Source organism: Symphodus melops, assembly GCF_947650265.1.
Source record: "Symphodus melops genome assembly, chromosome: 1".
NCBI classification, from domain to species: Eukaryota; Metazoa; Chordata; class Actinopteri; order Labriformes; family Labridae; genus Symphodus; species Symphodus melops.
In genome coordinates, this window is record NC_136691.1 from 5,663,493 (window position 1) to 5,683,037 (window position 19,545).

The 19,545-nt window shown below is 43.6% G+C and overlaps 1 protein-coding gene across 1 annotated transcript; it reads right to left on the bottom strand.

The window, feature by feature from the left end:
- Positions 1-1,094: 1,094 nt before the first annotated feature.
- Positions 1,095-19,011, bottom strand: fntb (farnesyltransferase, CAAX box, subunit beta). Its single transcript, XM_079347703.1, has 12 exons — positions 18,714-19,011; positions 17,039-17,103; positions 14,832-14,904; positions 14,120-14,211; positions 11,186-11,332; positions 9,938-10,021; positions 8,743-8,829; positions 8,485-8,614; positions 4,429-4,561; positions 3,752-3,863; positions 3,429-3,543; positions 1,095-1,560 (listed from the first exon to the last, which is right to left on the bottom strand). Exons 1-12 carry the CDS (start codon positions 18,810-18,812, stop codon positions 1,405-1,407), a joined length of 1,293 nt encoding a protein of 430 aa, XP_079203829.1. The 5' UTR covers positions 18,813-19,011; the 3' UTR covers positions 1,095-1,404.
- Positions 19,012-19,545: the final 534 nt, after the last annotated feature.

Below are 19,545 nucleotides of genomic sequence, written 5' to 3' on the forward strand. Positions count from 1 at the left end.
CGATTCCATTCCATGGAAATTACAAGTATGTTGTACATACTGCCAACAATTGTCTTGCAAGTTGAGGCCTACCTTTACTATGAGACTATAAAATAAACTATTTTATCCTTTAAGCGGCTTCGTGTTGTGATTCAGCGGTCGGACTTCAGTGTTTACATGTTAACCGTTTCCTGCAGTGAATTTAACGATGGGTGTTTTGTGTTTTTACTACGTTTTCAGTTCTTTCTTTTCTAACACGACTGCTGTGGGAGACTTTTCAGGACTCCATGCAGCGTGTAAACACACCACTTCAGGTTTTTCTGGTTTCCATTCGATGCAGGCAGGTGTCTAGAATAAAGACTCATACATCATGTACTTTTACGTCTCATTGTGCGACAACCGTCCCCTCAAACTGTTGGTGTATTTACTGTGTGGGAGTGAGGGACAAACCAGGCCTGCTCTTATTTTAATGTTTAACCGTAAGGACTCGGCCCATTTACACTTCATTCTGTCTGTTCTTATTTCAGACTCTGATTCTTTACATTTTCGTTAATTTGCTGATTTCACGCAGAGGCTGTCTGGACTTTTTTAATTTCCCCCTGGCAGCAGCCCATGCTGACCCAAAAAAAGGAGTTTAAATTATTTGGATGTTTCATATTTTATTTACGGTGTTGGTGGATTAGTTTCTGCACGTTTGATTTGAATGGAGCAGTTCCTCTGGAGACGAAGCGAGAGCTGCTTTCATCCCAATTCAAGAGCTCAATCAATTAGTCAGTCAGGCGAGTGAATGTTACAAATTATATATTATTAATTAAAAGGTTTATTGTAGTGACAAGGACAGTCAGAAATCAGGGGGAGAGAGAGGGGGGGGGGAATGATGTGGGAAAGAAGCCAGAGATCGGACTCAAACCCGGGTCTGTACATGGAGTGTGCACACCACCCACTATGCTACCAGTGCCAGCAAACCAGATTTGGGTCTTAGAACAAGAGCTTAAATTTCTCCTGAAGAAAAGTATCTTTAGTGGCTTTTTTTCTTTTTGACTGATTTCAAAGTACTCAGTAAACTGAAATATTTCTCCATCTTTAACAGTTTTAAAGCATTTTAAACACCATCATAAAAAGTGCTGTATAAAGTTTATTAACTTAGGTCAAACTGAAACCTTCCAAAGTTTCACTTTTATTTCAGAGAAAGAAAACAATAAGCATCGCAAGCAAAGAGTCAGCTCAATGTGAAGCTGCCATCACACGACTGTCGATGTTTACTCGGGGAAAGCTCCTAAACTTCAGCCACTCGCTCTACCAGCAGTCGACCCGCCGTCCAGCCCCGGGGCTCCAACAGGTAAGACTCGACCGCCGTCTGCTGACTCAAGTCCTTCCCTGGAGTCAGCGGGTTCACGCGTGATGACATCGAACCCTGAGGACTAACTAGGACTGACGGTCGACTGGCGCAGAGTCCGACAGTCCGTCGTCAGCGGAGGATCCTGTCGTCCTGTCGTCTTGAGGGACAGGCAGCCGGAGGAAGTGCTGCAGGGCCTGAGCCACCTTCTCTGGACAAATATTGTAAACAGGATGAGTTGGAGCCTAAAAAGGGAGAAAATTAACAATTTAGTTTTGTCTTGTCATTTAAATATACTATATATTATGTGTTTAACGTAATCCACTACAGGCCTGGATATCATGATGCTTAAAGACGAGCGTAAACTAACTACTATCTCTGAGGATTTTTTAAAGAAAACATTTGTTCTTATTCTTCATTTTACACAATCTTTAAGTGAATGTGTGCTTTTACAGGGAGGAAGCCGTCTTCGAACTGGCGCTCAATGCTCGTAAATGCAACAGGAAATAATCAAAACCAACACCAAAGCGAGAGCCTGTGACGTCTCAAAGTGAAACCACATGCCATCTTAGTTTGCATGTTTCACTCTTTGACACTCCAGCCGACAGCCGGAGCTTCTTCTTTAATATTCAAAGAGTAAGCAGATCAGGAAATGAACCCTGAGAGCCTCAAAATAAAACAAAAGGCCTGGCGAACACTCAACGACGTGGAAGTGCAGAGCAGCATCACGCTCCACTGACTGTAGACACAGGTACACTCAGCTTAAACACAGGCTCAAAGGTCTGATGACATCATTTACCACATGGTGCACAAATGAGAGGGTGAAAGAGAGAGCAGCTAAAGAGACTTTTTAAAAAGGCGTTCAGTGAGTTCGAAAGTGTTCTTCTCGCCTTCGAGGACCCGCACGAACACATTAAAGCCGTATAACTCATCAGAGCTGAACATGTTCAAGCACCCGCTGAGGAGCCGGGCTAATGACGATCATCTTTGAGAACCTTCATCACAGAAATGTAAGGGTCATATTCAGATAACACTTCTTTAAAAAAGAAAAAAAAAGAAAGAAAAGAAAGCATGACGGTTGCTGCGCTGGATGTCTTCCTGACTCTTGTTACGACAGTGTGTCGTGGTCCTCCAGCCAGGGGGGGCTTCACTCTGCAGGGTTAGTATAACTTTCTATTATGATACGACTTGTCTGTCTTTTAACTGATTTGCCAGAGGCTGGATATCATTATGGAGGAGGGTTGCTCATCATAAGAAAACAAATACCCTGAAAGATGTGGCAAACATCTGCTAAGTGACAAAAACAGAATTAGGCTTTAAAAAGACCCCCAATGGGACGTCTCCATATTTACTGTATGTGGTAGAACAACATGTATTATGTTTATCTGAGAGGTCGAGAGTTGCTTGTTGTTCAGAAGGTACAAAGAGAGTCATTTCCTTGTTTCTGAGCTACTGCCGCCCCAACAGCTCAGCCTGTTTGGGACTGGTTCAGGCCAGATCAAGTCCACTGGCTGTAGCTTAAGAGACTGTGATTAAATGTCTTAATGCTCGTCACAACAGAGAAACAACATTCAGCCATACATTTGTCCATCCTTTCTAAAATGCTAAAAGCTGCACAGAGAGACTTCTGTAAGCTCGTAGAGAAATAAAAAATGTTGAATTTGACCAAATATAAAAGAAGAACTCGATGATCAATGCGTGCCACGAGTTTAGCTGCCGAGAATTGTATGCAGAGGTTTTTTTTTGTTTTTTTTTTTAAGATTTGTTTTTGGCCTTTTTTGCCTTTATTGTAGAGGGAGGACAGTGGATAGAGTCGGAAAGGGGGAGAGAGAGTGGGGAGAGACATGCGGGAAATGGGCCACAGGCCGGACGCGAACCCGGGCCGCCCGCGCGCGAGGACTGAGCCTCAATACGTGGGGTCGCGCGCACTGCCGCTGCGCCACCGGCGACCCCTATGCAGAGGTTTTTAAATGACTTCTTTTATGAGCCGTTTATTTAAGATACTGAACATACTGAGTCTGCACCCTTAACTTCTTGATATTTCACGTTGTCCATACGTAACACCCCCCCCCCCCCAACCCCCCCAACCCCCCCAACCCTGCTGCAGCCTCACCAGTCTGTTCTCCTCCTTGCCGAGGATCATCTCATGATGGAGCTCCTGGTTTCCAAAGTGCTGCGCCACAGAGAGGCCGCTCAGACAGTAACACGTGTGGTAGAAATCTCTGGATCTGGACACACCATGACAGGGGGGGAAAAGCACAGCAACATATAAACAACATGCAAGAGTGAAACCATGGAGAGCACACTGATATGAGAGAGAGAGAGAGAGAGAGAGTGTAAGGCCAGCTTTAACTGTGTGTGTGTGTGTGTGTGTGTGTGTGTGTGTGTGTGTGTGTGTGTGTGAGTGTGAGTGTGTCCATATGGTGTGGGACTGACTTGCCAGGCTTATCCACAAGGCCCCCCGATGGGTTCTGACAGCAGAGGAGGATGTACTCCTGCAAGGCCTGCTGCTCGAACATCCACCGCTGCCGACTCAGCTCCGACTCGCCTGCAGAAAACAGTTAAATCACAAAACTGTCATGAGCTTTGCAAAAAAAAATAATAAAAAAATAAGAGGTGAAATTAAAGCAGAGAATTATTGAGTGAATGAGGGGGGAAAAGTTAGGCCAAAATGGAGCACTGTGTTCCATGTCCAGTGAGAGCACAGTGTATTCAACCCTTCTTGGGGAACCTGTGTGTGCTTGAACAGGCTGCAATGTCAGCAGACTTTCAGTTTCTCGAGTCACGTTTTGTTGTGGTTATTCACAGTGAGAACGTCTGCCATCAGTGTGTGAATGTAAAGGTGTGACCTGCTGAGTAAAAGTCAGAAGACTAGAGGAGACCTCGACAGCTCAAGTCTAGTTTCAGACATCTAGACGTGTTTTTTTTTAAAGCCACGTTTCTCGTCATGCTTCTGGAAACAAAGTAAAAAAATCTAAGTCGACTCTTTAGGGGGGAAGATGTTATGATCTGAAGTAAAGAGAGCCGTTTCTGCATTTTTAGTGGCCTTGTTTTTTTCATACATTAAAATGCATGTCCAACTTCAGGGTGTGTCCAGAACAAAGTGGCGTCACCTTCTTTGAATAAGGCTCTGTGGAGTAGAGGCAGGAGTCCAGCCTGCCAGAAAGAGTAGCAGCCGTCCACCAGTTTGTTACAGCGGCCCTGGAAGCCTCCTTCAAACCGCATCTGTCTGCTCACCACCCAGCGCTGAGGAGGAAAACGCCACAAACACACAGTCAATTCAGTCAGAAACAGCCACAGCTCGACTGAGGATGTGGAGCTCGGATATAATCGTCACATTGAGTTCAATCCCATCATCGGCGCAGAGTCTAAACCCCACAGCTTCACACGGGAGCAGGAGCCGAGGAGGAGGCGTCAGAGAGGGATTTAGGAAAGCAGGGTCTTCATCTTTCCAATAAAAAGGAAAATGACTTTGCTTTGTTGCTATGGAAACCTCTAATTGGTGCACATTCTACTCGGCTTAGATTGAGTAATTGGAGTATTGGGTTTAACAGCAGCTGGGCTCGGCTCTCCTGAAGAACGGAGAATAAAACCCACCTTGCAAATAAGGTTCAAAAAAAGAAATGTACTTAACATTTGGAGCTGCTTACACATTACATGAAACGACACTCGTGAAAGCTCGTCTGTATTTGACATAGTAGCAGATGGAGGAGTTAGTATTGTCTTTCTATTGACATACACGTTTCATTTTAATTATATCATAATTTTCATACCCATCATCATTTTTGAGATACTAGCTTACTAAAAAATGTAAAATACAAATAACCATGTCTTTAATTTGACGTACAACTCTGTCGACTCATTTTAACTCATCTGTTTCAGTATTTTGGGAGAAACTTTGAGAATTTCAGACGCTTGTCTTTCTTTGCATCAATATGTTGACGTAATAATTCTCCATTCGAGACATTTCCTCATTAAACTTGTTTTCATATATTTACAGGAGCTGACCGAGCCAACTTAAAAAAAAAAACACGTGCTTTTATTTTGAAATAGTCAAACTAATTAATTTGAGTCAATCTAAGATAAACCGTGTTTGTTTTTTCGGAGAGATTGTCGTTTATTGAGACACTTGTCATGTTTGGTACTGTGTTGCCAGTTCCAGTCCTGCTACGGACCAAGTGTCGCAAGTTGTCGGGTAGCTGGAGAGATGCCAGTTCCTTTTCTGAGCACTGCAGAGGTGCCCTTGAGCAAGGCACTGATCCTCTCTGACGTCTCCCTATAAGTGCTTGTCCATAGGATCCTGTGTGCGTATGTGCATGTACTTCAGCCTGTGTGTGTGTGTGTGTGTGTGTGTGTGTGTGTGTGTGTGTGGAGCATGTGCGTTGTCCCTTACGGGAAAACTAGAGTCTCTTATTTTGAAATGACTCATCGTTATTTAGTAACAACACGTCCTTATTTCTGAGACGTTTCAGGTTTTATGCGTGTGTGTGGTTACACCAGTGTTTGAAATGTTTCACCAGCACCTGGAGCAGCACGCTCTCCTTACAAACACCGCTTCCTCCAGAGTCCATGTCAAACAAAGAAACACTTTTAATTGATGCATATTTCATGGTCGGGGGTTCACTCGGACCGGTCCGTGTAAAATATGCAGGAATTCACTCTTCTGTCGTGGAGAGACTTCGGATTGTAACGGTAATTATGTAACTGGAAAATTACATTTTTATTCTCTATTGTAAATTCAGCCAACTTGGACATTAACGCTCAGGGTGCTGCTCAGGTTAAATGATCAGTCACTGTTGACTTCACTGTGAGTGTTAATACATGATAAAGAAGGATAAGTTATTTTTTTAGGTTTCATATCAAAACATTTAAAAGTTAGATTTTTTTTCACTTGATGTCTATCTTCTTCACTTTCTGTTTGACCGTCCATCCATCATCTTTACTGCTTTTCCCGTTCGGGGTCAAAAGGGAGCTGGAGCTGATTCCCAGCTGTCACTGGGTGAGAGATGGGGGACGCATTGAACTGATCTCCAGTCACTCACAGGGCTGACATATAGAGACCATCAGCCACCATCACGTTCACACCTACAGGCAGCTAGAAGAGTCCCCAGCTGACCCGACGAGCAGAGGGAAAACATGCACAGACAGACCCGCTGTCCGAGGCGGATTCGAACCTTCCCGTCTCTAACCACTGCACCACCCTGCAGCCGTTTGTTGTTTCAGCGTCTGCACTAGAAACAGAACTTTAGGAGCGCCGCATGAAAAATACAACAAGGCCACATCAGTGTGAGAGTTATGAATCTGTTCACACTGTTAATGATTCATTCATCCTCTCAGAGATGAAACTGGGGCTGAGTTTTGGTTTTTTTCCTACCAGTGTGCCGTGAATCATCAGTGCATAAAAGAAAACGTCATGAAAGCAGCTTTAGTTCGCACCCACTCGCACACAAACACTAAAAGAAACGTATTTGTAAGAGAGACAGAATGGAATCGAATCTGTGATGAATGTTTCATCTTGTGATTCCTTTGTGTTTTATGTCTGGAACCCTTTAAATTGTCGCTCTTGTAAAAGAGTTTTTTTTTTAATGTCAATGAGAATTTTCCTGCTTTAATAAAGCTTAAAAAAAATAAAGAATTCAAATGAAAATGACACATTTTTGTTTAAAAGTAAAAATTAACTTTCTTCAAACTGTTTTTCTACAGTGTTTATATTTGTCTTCTTTTTGTTCAGACTCGTCTTCCCCAAAGACGAAATGTGCAGAACAACGGACATTTCCCTCCATGTCACGGATTTGACCTTTTTTTCCCATCTCTGACAATAAATCAACATGAGCCAGATTTATAAAAGGTTTGAGATGCTGGGACTCTGAAATATTTCAGAAGAGAGATTCATTTTCTCACGTTTAAAAATCGGACCTTCAGATTGTGTCGTCCTTAAAGCAGCCGACGTTGTGCAGCGGTGATATTTAACAGCAGGTTAATCGAGCCGCTGTATAAATCCTGACCTGGTGTCAACTTACATCCTCAGCTGAACCACAAAAGGGCGAGTCTTTGCCCCTTCTGTCGCCTAAAGCTGCTCTGCTGCTCAGCTTAAACCCCAGAGAGCGCGCAGACGTACAGAGCTGTGAGCCTCCGTACAGAGACGGAGACGTTCTCTGCAGCAGGTGGAGAACAGGTTTTCTCACCACTCATATGCAAATGTCCCTTTTTTTTTATATTGAAATTTGAATATTTGCTGAAGGCAAAGTGTCTGTTTGACGGCAGCTGGTTTCCTGTCCGTGATGTTCTGAACCTGCAGTGATCCTTTGTCACGCTCGACGAGCGCAGGATCAGTAAGGAGAGTCTCCAGGCTAGTTCAAAGTGACTCAACGATTCCCTCTCTTCTTTTCCCCACACGACCTTCAGCTTCGTGTCAGCGAGCATGTTACCTGCTGTGGAGCTCTCTCTACATTATGCTGCTGCCGTGACCTCCTACTTCTCTGGAAGCAAGAAAAGGGACGAGAGAACTTCCTTATATGGTCACAAGAACGTGTTAGGAAACTGACGAAAAGAAGGAAAAATTAAAAACGTGTTCGGACTTCATTTACAGCTGAATCTCTCAAATGTTTCTGAACACGTTGAAGAAAATGTATCAGGACAACTGTAAATTATAATAACACGACGCTTAACGAGACGCTTGAGAAAAAAGGGAGCCAACGTGGGATCTTTAACAGTCGGGTTAGAGCGATTCATTATGGTGCTTTGATTTCAAGCAGGACAGGATTTTGCTTTGGGACGAACGCTGTGATGTTCCTGATGCTGACCTCTTATCCTATCTAGTCCATTCATTCATCTATTTGATTCATTTTCAGACGATTAGAATCACGAGAGAGTGTAAGAACATCTGAGATCTAAAGACTTCATTCGGATAGCATGTTCAGTGTTGAACCTTGACGTGTGGAGCGTTGGATGTTGTGTCACATCGAGCAGCATCAGACACTCGCTGTTTGCACTAAATATTGACCAACAGTTCTGTGAATTTTAAATTTCCCCTCGCAAACACTGAAACAGGTGGTGCTTTTATTTTGAAGGTGGACGCAGATCATCCAAGTAAGGGACCGCTAAGTGAGAGAGCCTCACTGAGAGGTTCGAGGAACTTCAATAAAAACACGTAATACAAGTTCTCTCACCAGCAGAGCTTTCAGATCCAGCATATGTTCCTTCCCCAGGATGACGAGGGCAGCTGTGCCGCAGAACGTGTAGCCCCCGTGGGCCTCCAAACCTGGCACTCCGCTTAGGCCACCCTCCCAGTTCTGACATCTGGAGACGGAGTTAGAAATAAAAACACACAATAAAAAACACGCTCCCGACTTTACGGGTGAAACAGAGGCATAACATGGTCTTTAATAATTCAGTGTGTGGCTGTGGCTGTGTTGGTGGGTTTGTACCTGAGGATCCAGCTGGTCGTGTCCTCAAACAGTTTAGGCGTGAGGATGTTTGTGAGCGATGCTACAGAAGCTGCACAGTACGCACTCCTGGAAAAACAAACAGCACAGACGTGGGTGAGCAGGAAGTTAGTTCTTCCTACACATCATCTTCCAGAGCGTCGTATTTTTAGACCGCCAGAAGACTACGGTAAATATAAACGTCCATTTGAATTTGTCTCCATGCGTAAAGTCATCCGAGCTTTTACAGGGGGTTTTTTTTCTTTGCATCGTAAACCTTTAGCACAATAAAGACAGCTACTTCCTTTTCTTTTATCTCAGTGAAGAACAGGAAACGACCCTGACTTCACGACAATTCAAGAACAACTTCTGTTTTTGCATGCAGACTTTGTTTGGGAAACGCGGTCGTTGAGAGTTCCACATTTTGAGGTTGTAAAGTCCAGATGAATCACGTGACAGAAATCATCTTCAGACCGTCTTTCTCGTTCTCCCAGAGGAAAAGCAATGGGGTCAGTTTATTGTTGGGTCTTGATCCAGTTGTGGGATTGGTTTATAATAACTAATATCATCAGATCTATCCTCCAATATTTAATGCGTTTGATCATCATCATCTCATGAGGTGACTCTTTAAAATGTGCCGGATCATTCCGTCATTGAAAGTTCACTTTCAGGAGATCTGTAGTTTCGATATGAGAGCGAGAGAGAGAGCGAGAGAGCAAGAGAGAGAGAGAGAGAGAGAGAGAGAGCGAGAGAGCAAGAGAGAGACTTGACAGCAGAACATTCATTTTGTTCGCAACAGATAACCGCGTCCTCTGAGAGCCAAGAAAGGACTCTGTGTTCTGTTGTTCTTTGTAGAAACTGAAGTCGATACTTCAAAGATGCTCATGAAGAAAGCGAGGAAAAGAGAGGAAACGCACATCAACCTGAATCCACTCCAGAAAAATGAGAGGACATCTTCTCTTTTACCACCAGGAAGAAAACAAATAAAAAGAAAGGGAGAGAAAAAATAAAAGTGTCCTAAATGTTCGGTACAAGATGATCAGGAAACGTTAAATTGTGTTACACAAACACAATTTAAAACATGAGGTGTGACGGTGCTCTTACACGAGATGCTGCAACAGAAACACAAACAATCCTAAATGGAGATTTATGGTAAGAAACGGCGGGGTGGAGACGGGTTCATCTCCTCTGCTCTCACCTGACATCCACCTCCCCTCCAACGTGCATCACAAACGAGCCATCTGGCTGCTTCACTGACCATAGGAAATCTAAGAGCTTCTCCCTGGAGAGGAGACAGCACAGAAGGAGAAAGTGGGGGAGGAGGATGAGAGTGGGGAGAGAGGAAGAAGAAGAGGAGGAGGAGGAGATATATGATGACAGGAGGAGAAACAGAGTGAAGGAGGAGGGAGGGGAAGAGAGGCAGGTCAGTAAAACACTCAGGACTCGTAACATGAGAGGTTACAGGGGCCTGAAAGCAGAACATGGGCGGTCGAAATAATCATAAAACACAACTAACAAGCTCTTACAATACACTTCTCATTCAATAACAGTAATAATACATTTATCACAGACGTTCAAAGAGTTCAGGGGAAAAAAAACATTGAATTTTTAAATCCTAAATAATAAGGAGCCACCCACGATGAGCTCATGAAACGTCACATTCTTCTCCGTCTCTCTCTCTCTCTCTCTCTCTCTCTCTCTCTCTCCGTTGATTTGGAGTCTCCTGCAGCTCAGCTTTCTAAAACGTCTATTTCCATATGCAGCAGAGCACGCCGTGAGCTGAGCTGGCTTTAGACGCTGTGTGTGTCGGAGTATGTCAGGTTCAACAAGTTGTGTGAAGTCGACACCGTCATCGTCATTGGACGACTTGTGCAGGACTGAAGTTCAACTATCATGAAACAGATACGGAGGAACGTCTGACATAAGCAGACACTTTTCATTAGAAGACGGACATGAGAGCAACGGAAGTTAAATCTCAGAAGTTTTTTCGGACTGATTTAGACTTCAGTATAAAAACTCTGTATTAACACTGATGTGTGATATATAATCGCCGTATATAATCTTTTTTTTTTTCCCACAGCGACGTCCCCCAGAGAGCAAGCAAAGATCTGGAGCGGAGGCGACAACGTCAGTGAGTGTGAACGATCAGACACAGGAAGTGACCCGAGGACAAGCGCAACATCGTGGACGTCTGTTTCGAGAGCGCTCTAATCGTTATCATTGTCACCATCGAAACAATACTTTCCAACAGTAACCATGACAACATGATGATTCTGGCACCTCAGGAGCTCACTAAACTATTGATTATTAAGTTCTGAATATGCAAAGAACGGCTGAAAACTAAAAGTGTGTGACAAATGAAGGCTGCTGATCTCACTCCAGATGTATCAGTGTGTTTGTCCAGCAGTGAAAATACTCGGTGCAGTGTGAGTGAGGTAGTGTGCACCTGTCTATAACATTATAGGCCTCTTCCGTGCCGATGATACACAGGGCGTTGACAGCGGCGTACGTCGGCGCGAGGTGAGCGTGTTGTCCCGGACCTCCAGCGAAACCTCCAGTCGGGCTCTGACAGCGAGTCAGAAACTGACACACACTGTGGAGGAAACAGGAAATGATATCTTTTACACATCTCATCACCGTGAAGGTTCATCCTTTATTTCAAATGTTACTGGGGATTCGACACACTTGTTTTTACATCAATCCGTCAATTAACGTTGGTTGAGCAAGTCCCATTTATGGAAGAATTACTAGTTTTGTCCACAGGGGGGCGCCAAAATAAACAAAACTGAGAGCACCTCACATCCTGATGACGCTACATGGACAAACTATGATTCTTAACTCTTCCGATTAGGGGTTTAAATCACAGGCTGAAGAAGGACCACACGGACATATTTCCACCTGCGAGGCAGCAAAAGACTTTTAACAGATGAGACGAGCTACAATAAAAAACACAAGTCAGATACACATGGTTTGTGTGATCGTAGTTAAATCCTCACATCCTGATTTTTTTTTTTTTTTTTATGTATATACTTTATTAATCCCGCGAGGGGAAATTCGGTTTTCACTCTGCATTAATGGAGAGGTCTCAGAGTGAGGTTGCTGCCCACAGAGAGCGCTCCAGAGCAGTTTTTTGGGGTTCAGTGCCTTGCTCAGGGGCACCTCGGCAGTGCTCAGGAAGTGGACTGGCACCTCTCCAGCTACCAGACCAGTTTCCGGACTTGGTCCGTGCCGGGACTTGAACCGGCGACCCTTCGGTTCCCAACCCAAGTCCCTACAGACTGAGCTACTGCCGCCCCACTGGGGTTTTTTTTTTTTTTTTTTGAGAAGTTCAGTTTGATTTAGTTATTTCAGGATACAAAAAGGAGACGACCCCATGACTGACAGCACTGTTAACAAGCAGAGGAGAGGAGGAACAGCAAGTAACGCAGCACACCATCAAAATGCTCATTAAACTTTCCAGAACTGTGTGGACTGAGCGTTTCAGTAGCAAGTTAAATATTGTGTGTGTGTGTGTGTGTGTGTGTGTGTGTGTGTGTGTGTGGGGTGGGGGGTTTGTTAGCAGAAGGAAGGAACAGGATGTCAGCACCGCAGCTCCTCCAGCTGAGTCCTACTGAGCAGACTCTCGCTCCAAAAGCACAATATGTCAGCACTGGGGTTACTCTGGCTTCACTTTTACTCAACCAGAGAAGGCAAGAGGCGTGCGGTTGATCTTTATATGATGTCGATGGTTTAAATCCCCCAGAGCAGAGCGCTTGTTTTGCATCTCAGGCCTGCAGAACCTCTGCAGATTGTAAAGTGAGCTCCTCTGGCTCAGCTCCCACAAGCTGATGTGGCAGCAGAATACAGACCATCTCTCTCTCTCTCTCTCTCTCTCTCTCTCTCTCTCTCTCTCTCTCTCTCTCAAAATGTCCACTTCATGCTCTGCCATGAAGGGAATTCACAAAACTGTGAGCCCACGGAGTTGGAAGGAAAATCGACCGTCACTTTAGCCAACCGGACCCAGTGCCAAGACCGACCTGGGAACAGTCATGAGACGGAGAGAGCAATCTGTTGTAGGTGGCATTGTTATAGATCCTTGAACAGGGCCTGTGTGTGTGTATGTGTGTGTGTCACACTGGCCCCGGGCAGTGCCAGCCGGTGTGTTGGCACACCTCGCTGTCATAATGAGAGAGTGGGTTTGCAGAGTTTCTTTTTCGACTGGCACTGATTTAATCAAATGACATTTTGGAGGCAATCACGCGGACACTGCTGGAGGGAGCAGCTGCAGGAACACGTCTGAAATATTACACCTGTTTGCTCGGCGTAATTCAATCATTCAGCTTGTTAAGCTCAACTAGGTGTCACGATTAAAAACGTGAATTAACCAATCACCAATCAAATGTGCAGTTTAAATGAAGACAGCACGATCAGAATCGATTCAACAGCAGAGCCTGAGTTTGAGTTGTGTCAAAGAAATAAACTACAAGTATTCTATTACCTGGGGATTGGAAAAAACTGGGACGTTGTGCAAAATTGAATAAAAGTGGATTGTTCACATTTAGAGTACGGTCGCGTTTAAGTTTGAACATTTGATTGTTAATGTCGATGTTCACCACAGTCTCCCCGTTATTGAAATGGTATTTTTTTATTGTGACATTAGACAATCATCTAGCTTCTGCAGAGGACCCTCTCCTCCTCCTCCTCCTCCTCCTCCTCCTCCTCAGATGATGATGATGATGATGATGATGATTTCCACAGCTCAATGACTATAACAAATCATCTTGGCTTCATTTTACAGCCAGGTTTTATTTGAGAGGCTGTGAAGGAAGACCGAGTTCTTTGAGTGCAAACAAAGTTTGTGAGCGTTTAGCAGTCTGTCCCTGGTTGCTTTCTTTCTTGTTGTTTCTTTGTTCTTGTGGATGTTGTGAACTCCTGTATATCGTGTTGTAAACGCATCGTCCTGCTCAGCTGCTGCTCTTCCATAAATAAAATGTGTCTTGACTTCGGACATTCGCTTCTTTCTGGAACATGACGAAAAAGACTACAAGATCGCTGTTTAAGTGTACAGGACGAGTGTATTCACTTCATCATGTTGACAGAAGACCTTCAATGTTAATTTGAAATCACATTGTGCACTTTGAACACTGCTGTATATTTTGGGTACTTGTAATAATTAAAAGTCTTTGGCTGCGCACACAGGTGATATATGGCTCCATCGCTGCCCCTTCGTAAGCACTTTAGTTGTAGTTTAGTTGTGTGTGTGTGTGTGTGTGTGTGTGTGTGTGTGTGTGTGTGTGTGTGTGTGTGTGTGTGTGTGTGTGTGTGTGTGTGTGTGTGTGTGTGTGTGTGTGTGTGTGTGTGTGTGTGTGTGTGTGTGTGTGTGTGTGTGTGTGTGACTCACTCTGAAGCGACAGCAGAAGGAATGGGCTCTTCCAGTAACTCCAGACTGTGAAGAATCCAGAAACAAAGCCACGGTCTGCTAGCATCCAGACACTACTCACAGAGAAACACACACACACACACACACACACACACACACGCACACACACAGATCACATGATCGGATGGGCATCAGATAACCAATTATAGCAAAAAAGCAGCTCAGTCGTCAGAGACAGAGAGGAGAGTCTGAAGGAGGAAAATGATCCTGCTGATGCTCACAGGAAAACTCCAGCTCTCTTTAACCGCTCGTATCTCTGATTGTGTTCGGACGACACCGTTTGAATCAGCTTTCATTACATTCAACCAAGACTTCCACTCGTTTCACATTGCTTCTGCAATATGAACATTTAAACTGTAGCTTTCAAGGAGACGGTGTAATGAAAGCTGGAGGCCGGTTGGACAGAGCACACATGTCCTCCCCTCTCTCTCTAATGACTTCTTTACAGAGAGGCGACCTTCCCCTCAGCAGAGCAGCATGTGTCACTGCAGGATGAATACAATGGTCTTTCTATGAAAAGCAGAGAGAGATGAACTGTTCTCCCTCACCTTTAAACTCCACATTACTGACACACAGTAACTAACAGAGACAACTTATACTTAATGTGCAATGAGGTCTGACATGCACGTCAACCAAAAGAGCTTCCTTTACATGGAGAAGAGATCTACTGTACCTCATAAGCATCTGATAGGTGACGTAGGCCTTTCTTGAGATACTGGTAGTGTTGTTCCCGCAACAAGGTCGGCCTGAGGAGAGAGGGGGGGGGAAAAAACACAACAGAGGAGGTGTTTACAGACAAGTAGCAGCTTAGACGGAACAGTCAAAAGTTATTGCAGGTTCACACCAGTCGTGTGAATGTACGTTCATCTAATGAGCACGTCTGGACGACTTACAGCCGCTCATGTAGATTCCACTGACAACAGCGATATGGTGACTTTTCCAATATCGTGACTTCTCCCGTGTTTCTGGGAATATTGGACTTTTAAAAAATCTAATCTGTTTAAATCCAACAAATTACAAACACACAAACTAACAAAAAAAAAAAAAAAAAAAACAGTTGTGATTGAAAGGTACTAAATTGCGTTGGTGGCGGCTGCGGTGACAGACAGACAGACAATATTTACTGTTGCCATGGAAACACGAGATGAAGACTGCTGCACAAGTAGGTTGGAAAATACTACTGTAGCAGAGAGAGTCACTCCCGTGATTCCCTGTCAGCCTCAACGTCATCTTTTGATTGAGGGCCCCCTGGTGGTGGAATTTACACACTTGTGTGTTTAAATAAATTATCGATCAATAAAATCAGAGTAAAAGTGACACCTCTGTGAAACTTTCTTACAGGGGGTGTTGCAGCGTTGAGAGGATAATTTGGATTAATCACTTCACTTATTCTTAGATGACTTATAATTATGTTTATATTGTAGTTTAATCTATTGGATAGCAATGGTTCAGTTAAATGGGTTTTTTTAGCTCCTCCAGTCAAAGCATGTTGGGAGGCAGAACCTGAAAGGTCCATGAACTCAGATGAACTGTAGCGTTTAATCTGTGCGTGAAAAGAAAAGGAAAGGGCTTGTCCTTCCTCCAGTAACAGTTAATTCTGAATGGATCTTTGTTCCTGACAAATTGAATCCTTCACGACTTCAAGAGATCCAATACAAAGGCGACAGAAAGAGGCTCTCTTTGTTCAGGAAAATATGCCGCGAGGGGGATTTGTTTAAGAGCTTCCATGTTTACTTTGGCAGATGTGGGTGGAAAAAATGAAACATCAGCTTGGAAAAGAACATGAGTACATCTCTTAAGACTAAAATGCTCTTATGTGAGACGACTGTGATGAATGATTATTATTATTATTTGTTTCCATTTGGAGCGTGGTTTTCATCCTGTGTTTCTAACCCTGAGAGGAGGCCAAACAAACAGCACACGATCAGTTACCAAACATAACTGGTAAATATCGTTCATTTCTCACACGGGCCTAAACATCTCTCCCCACTCGCTCTGAAGCCTGTGACATTCAAGTCCATGCAGTTGTCATAGAAATGAAATGAGTCACCCCATTAAGAGCGGACTGATGACAGCTGATGGCAGGAGCAAAGTATGTGGGCTGATCAACACGGCGTTTAGATAACAGCCTTCATACATCACCGCGCGCTGCTTGTGACCGCACAGCTGCAGCCAATGAGCAGTTACCTTGGAAATGTCTCAGAAATGTATTCAACATTGTCAGACGCCTATGAATAGATTATTATCATTACGGGTGCAGTCAATATAATCTGACCCGTTTGTTGCCGTGGGTTTGCTGTACACAGTAAATAAAGTGAGCTGATGTCGGGTCAGTGAGGCGAACTGATTTGACATCTTTAGTGTACCTCCATGTGAACCAAGACTCACGTCGTCGTCACAAGCAAACACCAAGATCTGTACCCATCGGATTTCATGTTACACATCCAGCTGGTGGGAAGCTTTTATGGCTTTTGGTTAACGATGAAGGAGCGGGCTCGACACTTACGGTGAGCCAGACTTCCCATCAAACGTATTTATCTGCTCAGCTATCAGACAACATCACTCTACAATGCATCCTTTTCTTTTTCTAACTGAAAAAGTTTTCTGCCCTGAAACGTTTGGATCCTACGCTCGTTCATGAAAATACATATCAGAAAAGAGTTTCAAACAAAGTACTCATGGATCCATTTTGGTAAAAGAGCTGTGACGTCCTTAGACGGCCAGCTTACAAGCAGTCAGTAAGCTAGTCAGCTCGCAACCAGCTTCAGCTTGACTAGGATCCACCATGAAAGCAGCGACAGGGACTTGGGGGGGGGGGGGGTCAGTAGGCTGGAGCAGCACAGGGTCTCTCTGGAGCTCGAGGTCAGCGTGGATACTCACTGCGGTAAGCTGTGTATCTGCTTGTAGGCAGTGAAGACTTCGTCGATGCTGCGCTCCACTTTTTTCTGAAAGGAAAAGGAAGGAGGGTGTGAAGAAAACTGATCAGGGCTGTCTCGTGCAAAACAACAGAAAACAAAATATAAACCAGCTTTTTAAAAGCACTTTATTCGACGCTCATCAAATGAATCAACTGACTGAATGTACAAACACTGCTTCAGATGCGTTGTTCTTATTATGGATGCAGCACCTTTCTTTGAATAGTCACTTTGTGCTTTTATAGTCAGTAATAACTTTTTACTATTCAAAAACAATACTGTTGAATAAGATAAATGTGTACACCTATACTCTTATTATACAAGTTTCTCATTTAAGGCTAAGAAGAGGCTGGTTACACAAAGCTTGCATGTTTTGGACTGTGGGTATCATGGAGCGCTGAGGTTCATCACTAACTTTAAATCTCATCACAGTCTGCTGTATGAACGTGTTGGATGGACTCCTTTTGACCCTACGCAGACTAAAACTCTGGCGTATTCTTGTCTTTCAGACTCTTTTAAGTCTGCGTCCCTCATACCTTCTGACCCTTGTCAGTCAGAAGAGTACAGTGACTTATAATCTTCGATCCCAGGACCTTCTTCTTATCGACTGTTCCAAAAGTCAGAACGGAGCATGGGGGGAAAAAAAGGCGTTAAAATGTGCTGCTCCCTTCACTTGGGACAAATTACAAAATGAACTGAAACTTAAACTTCTCTGTCTGGACGCTTTTTAAGAGGACGTTAAATGGCAGAGACATCTGGCTGTAGATGTTTGAAGGTGACTCTGACAAACATTTAGTGTGCAGGTCTGTTTATTTCTGTCTTTTAATTGCCCAAGGATGTATGTTTGTCTTTGTATCGTTGTCTGCCTGAAACTCTCTCACTTGTGTTGCTGCTTGTTTTTGTCCCGGACACTCTTGGAAAAAATAGTTTTGTTTTTTTTTTAAATCTCAATGAGTTTTTTCTTCCTGGTTAAATAAAATGTAAGTCCTGGTAAAACTCTGCTGATATCTCTTCCCTTTAAAACAAGCACAAAGTACATCATCATACTATCAATGTATATCGAGTAAAAGTATTTAAAATGACTAATGGCGTGAATCAGTCCATTTGTAATGAAAGAAATCAAATCCGGTGAATTGGTAAAAGATTTAATGGAATAGCAAAACATATTTCTAAAGCTGTTTTCACATAATGAACTCCTGAAAATAAAGATATTTGTAAAACACAAATCTATTCCTAACACTAAAATACTGTCTTCTTATAATTGACAAATATAATAAATAATAAATAAATAAAGATATTTTCAGGAGAAGTGGTTAACAACAACTATCTCATTCATTGAGTTTAATTTATTAAAGGGCCTTTAATTCACATGTGCTGCGTCCTGCCCAGGCTTACCTGTGTAAGTAACTTAGCTGACAGCCAACTTAATGAATCTCTTTAAGTTGAAATGTCAGATAACATTAAGCTCAGGTTGGCTAACTCGGGTTAGCTCCCCGAGGCTACACTCACCAGATAACTCTGCTTTTCTTCTGATCTGCGGGTCCGATTCAAATGCAGGATATAAAAGCATTTGTGTGCGACAGGTAAATTGCTCTTCATCGGCATTATAAGAGACATGACCGGAGCTAATCTGCGCTCACCTGCTCCGCTGAAGTCACCGTCTCCACTCCGTCATCAGAGACCATCTCCGCGGCGTGGAGCTCGTTAAAGCACCGTAAAGGCGTCGGCACACCGTCCATGTTGGGGATGTTTGGACCCGTCTGCGGGGAAAAAATTAAGATGCTTGAGTGCGAACTCCGTTAGTTTGTTTTTATAGTTCGCTTTTACTTTTCACACCGGACGGATGGACGGTATCAGCCCCCACTTCCTGTTCAGGGTTGGAGTGGGCGGAAACTGCGCGCCGTGCACCCACTACGGCGTCACCGAGGGGACAAACTTCCTCCATTCGATTTTAACCCTCGAAGACCGTCGTTCTAGTCCTGTGGTGTCCAAACGTTTTTTCTTGTGGGACAAAATTGTCACGTTAGAATCGCTCACGGGCCACAGGGTTTTTTTGTTTGTTTTTTTTAAATATTGGAAGGAACTTTTTGTATTTTGACCTCTTCAAAAAATTATGTAAATACACAATAACTAATTGCAGTGGTAAACTGTTGTGTTCTATTTTTTTGGAAAGAATAATCAGGCTTTCATAGGTCTCCATCGCTAACATGAAAAAGAAAAAAAGAACGAAATATGCCATCTGATGAGGCCTGGGGCCAAAATCTTCTGATTCTTCGATTTGAAGTCAAGGGCCACAAAAAATCCACTCAAGGGCCACAAATGGCCCCCGGGCCGCACTTTGGACACCCCTGTTCTAGTCAGAACACAGTCTATGGTCAGAACACAAGCTGCAGCGTTTTGGACTAGCTGAAGCGTCTTTAGAGATTTACCATAGCATCCTGCTAAAAGAGAATAGTAATCCAATCTGGAGGT

Coding starts and splice junctions, on each gene's coding strand:
- fntb (XM_079347703.1), bottom strand. CDS start 18,812: ATGGACGGTGTGCCGACGCCTTTACGGTGCTTTAACGAGCTCCACGCC. Junction 4,562..8,484: donor TGGATCTGAAAGCTCTGCTG/GTGAGAGAACTT, acceptor TTTCCTCCTCAG/CGCTGGGTGGTGAGCAGACA. Junction 3,864..4,428: donor CAGAGCCTTATTCAAAGAAG/GTGACGCCACTT, acceptor TGTTTTCTGCAG/GCGAGTCGGAGCTGAGTCGG.